Raw genomic sequence first — 10,484 nt, 5'->3', positions numbered from 1 at the left:
AATGAAAGCATTCTTATAGATTTTTCAGACAACTGCGGGATAAATCACGAAAGATCAAGGTGGGTTAAGGTGAGGAAGGGTTTCCCATCCCTTCAGTGCAATTGTAATAATGAACCTTTCAGTTTGATTGTATTACGATCCCAAAAATCTCCGGAAACATTTGTACATATCAGATAAGCAAGATAGAAGGCTTTAAATTTTAAGATAGCTCGCTCACGTTTAGATTTTTTATGTACTTTTTGGATAAGTGCATTATCCATTATCTGAATTAGGACCCTTATATGTTAGATGTTATCAGAGGATTATGAATTACAAATTCTGTAGATTTTAAAATTTTTCGCAGATCCCGGCTCACAGCATCCCTCCATCGGCCCTTCGGCCTAACACGTTGCCGCACACCATCCGGAACGTAACTGTACAGCTTATGAGCCACTCTTTCCTCGCTCATCCTCATTACATGACCAAGCCATTTAAGCCTCTGTATTCTTATGTACGCGGAGATGCATTCCTTATAGAGCCCAAAAAGTTCACCATTTTTCCTTCTTCGCCAATTACCATTCTGGCATACGGCCCCTAAGATTCTCCTCAGAATTACTCTTTCAAACCTGTCTAGCAGGTTAATGCTTTTATTACTTAGCGTCCAACTTTTTCCACCGTATGTGACGACTGGCCTTATCAACGTTTTGTAGAGGGTGAACTTGGTGGTACGACTAACCAGTCTGCTTTTAATTAGCCTTACAATGGATAAATAAGCTCTATTTGCAGCAGCAATTCTGCTTTTAACTTCTTCTTCTTCTTCATCCTGGTTCTCGTTGATAATAGAGCCAAGGTAAGTAAAACTTCTTACCACTTCGAAATTATAGGGGCCCATTTCCAGGCGACTCATCCTCTGGTCCAGAGGCTTCTTACCCAACAGCATAATCTTGGTTTTTTCCTCATTAATATGCAGGCCCATCATTTATTTCTTCATTATACTATAGATGAACACTTCCTTCTATTCTTCCTATCTTGCTTTTGTTAGAGCTGATCAACATACCCTGTCTACGCAACTCTTCGTCCCATTCGGTTACGGCCTGCTGCAACTTCTCTTCGGAGTCCGCTACATAGAAAACTATGTCTTCTGCATAATGAAAGAGCTGGATCACCACTGGAAGCAGATTTCTTTGCTCTAAGAATGTCTTATCGGTTCAACTTTTATAAACTGCTGCTATTTCATCCATGAATATTATGAATAACAAGAGGCTTGGAATATTGCCTTGTTTGGGCCTCTAACCGTGTTTGACGACCTTGTCCATTTAGTCTAATAATTCTTTTTGGGTCTAGATGTATGGACTTAATGGCTTCTTAGAACGTTCTACTACTACACTAAGTGCCTCATATATTTCGTTCCTGGTAGAGAGTCCAATGCTGCTTGAAGTTTAAGGATGGTGATGTACATATTTGTATCCCTCTTGCAGGATTTTTGTAAAATATTTTCGAGGAAGAATATGTGATCTTATATTATTCTGGTCAAAAATCAGCTTAATCCTATTAAGCTCCTATGAGCGTTTCTACCGGAGGTCTCAGGCTATTTTCAAGGATGGACGCATATAGCTTGTATACCATTGGTGCAGGGATATGGATCTTTGGTTGAAACATTCAGCCTGACTGCCTTTCTTATATACGGCAACTATTACAATATATTCCAAGTCTTTAGAAATCTTCTCATACCAGACTGCCTAAAATAGTATTTACAGAGATTGCATTAAATCATACTTCACAAAATCTCCAACTATAATATCTCTTCCTGGAGCATTCCCTGTCTTTATCTTTTCGATAGTAGAAAAGATTAAATAAATCGACAAGCGAGTGCGCGATCTTAAAACCAATAACAATTTCATTTTCAGCACTTCGATAATATATAAAGGAACCCAATGTATACGAATTCGGAAAGATTACAATAAATCGAAACAGCAGCATGCAATTTTAAAATTGAGAGCATTTTTATTTTCTGTACTCCGGAAAACATATGAAAGGACCTTCCCTCGTGTCACGCGAAAGATGAGTTTCAGGAATGAATATTTTTAGATGTGACTTATATACATTTTTTAAACAGTCCGATTTGTTAGTGAAACCTTTCATTTATACTTTTTTTTTTTAATTAAAATATATCAGTCAAATAATTGTCCTCAATTTCAAATCATATCATACCTTATACCTGCAGTTTTAAGGTTTGGGTTTAAAATTTTCAAATAAAAATTTGCTAGATAGATGTTGCTTGTTAATGATCTTAGTTTATTGCTAACCTAGAAATGTTTAGAATTTTTATAACTTTTGGCAATGATTTTTATTAAATTATATTTTTGGACCTGAAAATTTCCCGTTATTCGAGAATCTCCCATATATTTTGATTTGTAAAGTAATTTTCAGGCAAAAATATCCCTCCCAATTTGGAAGGAGCAACAGTAGGAACAATCCTTCGGCAACTTTCTCTGGGAGCTCCAACGTTTGGCATAAGACGTGACAAAACGGATGCTACTTTAGCAAATTTTTGCGCTGATATACTCCATGTGAACCTTAGGCCTTATACGTGCATCAATCATGACTCCTAGGTATTTTAAGCACGTCTGAGAACAAATTTCGTGCCTACCCACTGTGACAGTGCTGAACTCCGTTTGCTTCCTGCTAGTGACTATGAGAACCTCGATTTTGTGATAAGCAAGCTGTAGGCCTATCGAAGACAGCCCACCTCGAACCGTAGTAACAGCCTGGTTGGCGATGAGGGTAACTTCTTCCAAGTACTTCGCTGCCGCTACCACTGTAACATCATCTGCTCCCACAACTGTGACTCCCTCCGGCATAGTCAACTTGAAAATTGCGCTGTGTATGACGTTCCATAGAAGTAAGGAGCCCTGTGGGACATCACCAGTCACCTTGTTTCTCCTTTGGCCAATGTCTGAAAGATAAAACAGAACATTATCTCTAAAGTAGCCTGTAAAAACTCTCATGAGATAGTCTGGCACCGCCATAGTCCGTAAGGATCTAGTATACAGGTCCATCTTGCAGTGTTAAAAGCATTCTTAACATCTAGAGTGATGATTACTGCATAACACTTAGCACCTCTCCCCACCTTGGTCCTGCAATTGCTGTGTGGGCCGTCTCAACTATTAATCATATAGCATCTACCGTGGTTCGCTCTTTTCGAAGTCCATATTGAGTCCCTGAGTGGCCTCTCCGTGAACTCTTGTAGCCTGAGAGAAAGGATTTTCTCAAATGCCTTACCCATAGTATCCTATAAATAAATTGGACGATAGGTTGACGGGTCTTCCAGTCTTCCCTCACCCTTTGGAATAAGTACGAGGCGCTGATTGTTCCAAGGTTTTGGAACCTTCACGTTTACAGGAATTGAAAAGATCCGGCAGTTTCCTGAGAGAAACCTTCAGAGCCAAATTAGGAATTTCGTCCAATCCTGGTGCCCTACCATGTTGTAGTTCTGAGGTGATGTCCTCTATCTCTACCTGCGTGGTTTGTGGAAAATCCGTTTTAGATATATATATATATTTTCTATCGATTTAAGAGTGTTCAGGGAATAGTGTACACTGCATTCTCGTGGGGAGCTGCATCGTGCCTTTACTTAGTTTATGAAGTGGTGTTTTATAAGACCTACCCCAGGGGTATGCATCCACCTCATCATAGAGTTCTCTTCATCACCGTCGTTTGCTTTATTTAATAGCTCGTCGAAGGTTTCTCCTAGCCCTCTTGAACTCTTCCTGAAGCTTAGAAAACTCCGGTAGACGTCTCGTCTTGGTTAGTTGCAACACCGACGAAGATCGGCTATTGTATTCGCCCACCAGTACACTGAGGAATGATGTTTGACAGGCTTTGAACGAGTCATAGATGCATCATAAGCACCAGATATAAAAGAGTATACGCGCCTTTTCCTCGGCTGACGCATTCACATTTATCCTCCAACAATGAATGAAACGCCATCAAAAGTTTTCGCGTTCCAGCCAATAATTCTCCAATGACAACTATTTTTTCTATTAGGCATATCCAATGTAATCAATCCAGCCTGGTGATCACTGTGTGTATACAATCCACAAACCTTCCAAGTAGCGATCCGTTGCAGGCGACCACTGGCAAACATCAAATCTATTAAAGATGATGAAAGATTGCTGCTCGTCGGGTTTGTTCCGGTGTTCATAAGGATCATATCGTTTATTTTTTATTTCCTTAAAAATTTATTATCATGACTCAAATTTGAGAAATATATTAGTTGATCGTTTGTACAATACTGTAGAAAGATGGTCAGAGTGGCGGGCAATAAAGGTACTTAAATAATATTAAAAAAATTATTAGTAACTAGGTTTTACACCTCTTTGTACGGCTTCGACAGATTGTGATCCTAAATCCAGCAGGACTCAGGAATGAAGGAAGCACTACAAAGTGGGGCAAAACATTGGTTACGAATATTCTTCTGTTACTTTCTACGTTCTATTGAATACTATGTTTGTACCTTTAATGACCGCAACCCGGGTCATCTTTTATATTTAATGTTCTTTTTTACTGACAACTACTGGTACTGGTATTTGGTGGGGGGAACAAGTCCAGTGAGTGGGCCTACTGGTCCTTTTTGCCAACCCCTGGCGGCTACCTGAGTTGCCACCGCATCCAACAACTACTACTCCCTGATGACTACTATGCCAACTAGAGGGTAGGTTGGCCTCTGGTCGCTTTCATATTTTCACTAGAGTTAATCTAGTCTGGACTTAACCTCATAATTGATTAAGTATACTTTGATAAAAAGGAAAAGTTTGATATACTTTTCTGATGCACATGCACTTTTCTATACCTAAAAATATATTTAATTTTGTCTTCTTATTTATTTTTAATTCAAATTACCATTTTATATGGAATTTTGTTTTTAAATCGTATAATCTTGTCCTGAACCTGTTCTGAAACTGCAAATCAAAGTAAATGACTTTTTATTTATTTATTAAGATATTATAATAATGATAAATAGCACACATGAGTAAATAAGGAATCTTTCTGAACAAGATTTTTCGTAGCTACAGAAATACTTTCAATTATGGAATCATGACTATTATACGCAAGAGGTTTATATGTACATAATAATTAAGGATTTGATTTATTATAACTGGTATAAAATTAAATTTTAAGTAGGCAATTTTTCTTAAAAAAAAAAGTTAATTGAAAACTTCTTCTAGAATAAAAACATTGAGTTTTTATAAGTTTCCTAGATCATGTCTAGATACCCACTATGAAGATTCAATCAAAATTGTCAGATTCACCATTAATGCTTTGGCTTGCTTCAGAGCCCTTTAATCTTATTTTTTTAATCTGAAGTTATTTTTAAGATCAGAAAGTACTGTTAATAAAGATATTGGATTTATATGATCATATTTTTTTCCACCAATTTCGAACAGATTGTTAATATCATATCATTTTAATACGAACCTCTTTTGTTTATTATATATATCATATAATAACTGAAAATGATATAGTGGTTTTATATCTGATAAATTTTATTCCATTTTATTTTGTTCGTGTACACGTTATATAATTATAATCTCTTTTAAATTATTTCATTTCATTACGAACGATGAAAACACACACACGCGCACAATTTTTAAACACTTTATAACCTAATTTTGTTTTAAATACGATAGCAAATCACTTCTAATCCTCAAATCCACAACTGACCTCATCAACTGGGATCAAAACGGCTCTATAAAATACAATCAAATTACACTTGGGATTAAGACGAAGTACTTTGCATTAATGAAAGATTAATTCCAACGTAATACTGAGCGATGTGATGACTAGGCCACTATTAAAAATAATAATTAAATCGTTACTAAAATCCATGGAGGAGTGGGAATTAATTATTCAAGGGACAGGGTCATTAGGAAGAACTGCTGTTTTAAGGAATTCGTTTATCTTTGATGGCCCCCTCAGCCAAATCCGTTATTTGGTTTAATTTCGGTAATGGGCCGGCCTTTGGGCGCCATTTTCGACTTTCCCATATTATATCGACCACCTCCTTCGGATCCTCCCTTCATTTACGTCCAATTTGAGCCAGGACGCCGTAACAAAGACCCAAACAAACTCTTTTAGTGTTATTAATTTAAAAAACCCACTTCAAAGGGATGCTTCAAACTCTTCCCTGGTCAGAGAGAGACTTATTTTTAATTTTCAATGTATTCCTGATAATTAAGAAAGGGCGAGCTCTGAAAAAAAAGATTATAATGGAAGAAGAGGAGGAAAAATGAAGAAAAACTCACCTGAAGAATAATGAGGGAAAGTGTGGTGGGGCATAATTTCCCTTTGCGTTAATAAGCTGCGGGGTGACCCCCTCCTCCCGTCGTAATTTGTAAGAAGAAAAGCAATCTCGAGGCGAGCCCGTTAATAAGGATATTACGTGGATTACGCTCAAATCACTGGAGGAAGCCGGCTGGGATATCGTTTGACATCGACTTCCGTTTTAGAAAATTAAAAAACGCACTACCCCCCGCCGGCTAGAAAATTTTAATATCCAACAAGGAGCGTAAATTAATACCGAAGGGAAAGTTTTTTCATTAGTGTGAGAGAGCGTACCTTGAGGAGCCTGTTCATAATCCTTGACTGAAAAGGCATGCAAGTAATTAAAACAGCAACAACAACATTAGGGGGGGCTCGGTCAAGTTGCTGTAATTAGCAACATTCCACCCTCCCCCTACCCTTAGTCCAAACTGGCTGCGCTGTCTACAACAAAGGCTCTCTACAAAACCTGTCTCTTTTCACAATTTATAACTATTTTATTTACCATATTTAATAATGTTTCCATTTTTTTTAAACAATATCTTGAACAATAATCTTCTGTTTGTCTTTATGCATAGTTCGTTGTTTATTTATAATTTTTAATCTATATATTGAAGCCGAGCTGAACGTGTCTGCTACAACAAACTTACCAACTTATTTATCATCGTTTCTCCAAACAACAATGCTTATAATGTAAAGGTCTTTATTAATTACCCACATTAAACAATAAAACTTATATTTAGATTTACTTTTTGACTGATCATTACTTATTATCAATCAGAATGAAGACTGTTCGTGAGTGATCTATGGCATAAAATCTATGGCATTTTTTCCTATCACTTTGAAAACGCACCCTAATATATCAGAAAACCAAAAAATTAAAAAAAATCAATTGGGTAGCAGCACAATCTTAAAATCGAAATCGTTTTCATTTCCTACACCTCCGGAAACATAGTAAGGGACCAGAGGTAGCTTAAAGAGATTTTAAAAAAAAAATTGGTTGGAATTATAATCTATATTATAAAACTGACCTATGCGTGTCTGCAAAACAAAAAATAACCTCCTAATGTGAGATTTGCCAAATTATCAAAAGTTCCAAGCATATTCTTGAACAAACTTGTATATAAAACAAAATGGAGATAAAACATAATCTCACAGAGATTAATACTAAACAGAACATTTAGTATGAATATTTTATAACAGTACAATTGCCAACTTTTCGAAAAACTCATTGTTTTTAAATGAATACATACATAACATCTTACAAGTGTTTGTAATTTCACGTTGTAATGTACTTATTGTTAAAGGAGAGAGCTTTTATTAGTAGACACTAAAACAAATAATTCTTTTTCTGTGATTTAGTTCGGACTGCGAAATGGGAAATAGTTTTTTCCCTCTGTCAAATCTGACATCAGGACTAATCAATGCTGATCTTACTTTCATGCAAATAGTAATATCAACAAGATTTGATAGTTATTGCAAGTATGACATTTCATGAATTTATTTTGGAAAATTAATAAAAAAAATCTTCATAAATTAATTTAATTTTAATTTTTTTAATATAATTTTCTTCTACATTATTATTTATATGAGGGATACTTTAGAATAAGACAAGAAGAAGCGTATTCAAGCTCAATGAAACATGTCCTTGTGTCCCTCAGGGAAGTGTACTTGGACCAATACTGTTTATACCTTTTGATAACATGATAGCTAAAATAAAGGCATCACGGCTATCTTTGCTGATAATACAGCAGTTATATCCCTGAGATATGACAACTAGGATACTGTTAGAAAATTAAACGCTGCAATAGCCATAGATGGAGATCAAAATGGAAAATAAAACTAAACCAATCTAATTTGATGTTTATTTCACTAAAAAAAAAAATGAATTAAAAACAGGCCAGATATCTCGAAGACATTGGTCCTAAAGCTGTGATCTGACATATAAATAATAATAATACTGTTTAATGAGGATATCAACAAATGTATTGACTACTAGGCAATCAAATGTTTTTTTTCCATAACAAACTTGTTATATACAAAAAATTATCTGAACATACTTGGTCTTGAGGAATCCACCTGATGGAATGAACCAGGGATTCCAACAGAAAAATTATACAAAGATTTCAAAATATTGAGCTGATGGGATTTGTCAACACTAGCTCATCAGAAATGATGATCTTGAAATTACAATATGAAGAAAAAATAAAAACGGTTAGGCTGTCCATCTATGCGCCATTAATGCGCATTTTAGTGAGAATATAAAACCCACGTTAATAAATGGTAATTTGAGGCAATTTCTGATAATATATTTTTTAAATAATTATTTCTTGATATTTACAACTGTATTAAAATATTTGTAACCAGTAAATTTGATGTTATAGAATCGCATGATACAGACATGTGGAGAATCTGCACATTAATAGAACTCCAATAACAATTCTAGAAGAAAAGATTTCGTTGTCATCTTCTTTTCACAACAGGTAATGGAGGAGAAGCCAGGTTAGAATAATGTGGCTTTGGGTGGTTAGGAAGTGTATCATAGATGGATTGTTATCTGGTTCTGATCAAATCGGCAACATATGGAACATTGAGGTCCTGGTGGATGATTTAATTCGTGACGAAGTAGGAATCATCAGGGATTTTATGAAGAATTTTGGACTGTTAGGATTAAATACGAGAGGAATTCGGTGGTTGAGTGGAGCCCCAAAGCTCAATTCCGTAAGTCCAGATTGGCCTTATTATACAGTCATGTAAATGAGTGTTTTGTAATTAGTTGGAAGTGTAGACCGTTTGTCTAGTAAATGTTGTAATATTCTGTGATAATATTACAACAATATTTTTTATATTTCTTTTTATTTCTATTTTATGCAAATTAATGTTTTATAAATAAATTGTTGATAACTCATAATGAGATTGATAGTAATTAAAATAAATAATTTTTTTAAAAAATCGAATTCAATTGGTTTAAAATAATTTGACTGATTTATTGGCACACATCAGAAATAATTATGAAAAATGTCCTAAGGAATGATCGATTTATAAAGCTAAAATACGATTACGTTGCTAAACTATTAAGGATATAATAGGAAACGTAAAATAAGCTTAAAGAAGTAAAATAATGATCCTTCTGAATATTGAGCTAATATATCCATGTAGGTACAAGTATATTGCCTATATTTCAGGCTGTCTATATGAATTATAATCATATAAGGAAAACGGCTATGGCATATTTCAGTAGCATTTAATAACCAAAGGGTAGATAAATGTATTCCTCCAGAGAATCCTCCTCTTTTATTAACAATAATATATCTTATTTCCTTATTGAAACATATCATAGTTTTGTATGCAATTTATTTTCCCTTCAAGGAATCCTATGACTGAAAATTGTCAAAGTATGTAACATATATCACTTTTCAAAAATCATTCTGTTAACATAGATAAGTGTCATATCCTAAATATAGATGTGCATTGTAACCAACTGATTGTTTGAATCTGATATTGAATCAATTGATCTGTTTGAATAATTCATTTATTGGTATTTACAATTGTATAAAAATATATACTAGTAAATTTGCTGTAAGCGATATAATGACATGATACAAACATGTGAAGAATCTACCCATTGATAAAAATCCAATAACATTAGAAAAGATCTCGAGGCCATCTTCTTTTCAGTCGCATAGGAGGAATACTATTAGGTAATGAAGGAGAAGCCAGGTTAGAAACGAATTTTTGGAAAGTTTATCGTGGAAGGAATGGTATCTGGTTGATGCCAAATCGGCAGCATATGGAACATTGAGGTCCTGGTGGATGACTTGATTTGTCACAAAGTAAGGAGCATTAAGGATTTTGGACTGTAAGGATTGAATTCGAGAGAAATTCGATGGTTTAGTGTAGTCCCAAAGCTCATCTCCGTACGTCCAGATAGGTCTTATAATAGCCATGTATATCAGTCTTTTGAAATGGATTGGAAGTTTAGACCGTTTGTCTAGTAAATGTTGTAATAGTCGCAATCGACGAGTAGTTTCTTGTCTTTTCAGTCTTGAGTGAGGATTCTATGCAGTCCTTTTTCCAGATATTATCATGAACGGATCTGTTCAGCAGGAATAAGTGGGGTATTATTAAAGGATACTGTGGGGCAAGAAGTCATGGGCTTACGACGAAGGGTATATGTGATTTGG

The 10,484-nt window shown here is 35.1% G+C and overlaps 1 protein-coding gene across 1 annotated transcript; it reads right to left on the bottom strand.

The window, feature by feature from the left end:
• Positions 1-277: 277 nt before the first annotated feature.
• Positions 278-955, bottom strand: LOC136795972 (uncharacterized). The gene has a single exon (XM_067048239.1). The coding sequence runs from the start codon at positions 953-955 to the stop codon at positions 278-280; it is 678 nt and encodes a 225-aa protein (XP_066904340.1).
• Between the last annotated feature and the right edge of the window lie 9,529 nt (positions 956-10,484).

Source organism: Halyomorpha halys, unplaced genomic scaffold (genome assembly GCF_000696795.3).
Source record: "Halyomorpha halys isolate HHAL.00 unplaced genomic scaffold, Hhal_1.1 Scaffold759.1, whole genome shotgun sequence".
Classification (NCBI taxonomy): domain Eukaryota; kingdom Metazoa; phylum Arthropoda; class Insecta; order Hemiptera; family Pentatomidae; genus Halyomorpha; species Halyomorpha halys.
This window is presented reverse-complemented; position numbering and strand designations above follow the sequence as displayed.

Bases quoted from the DNA above. Each gene is read 5' to 3' on its own strand.
- LOC136795972 (XM_067048239.1), bottom strand. From the start codon at position 955: ATGGGCCTGCATATTAATGAGGAAAAAACCAAGATTATGCTGTTGGGT.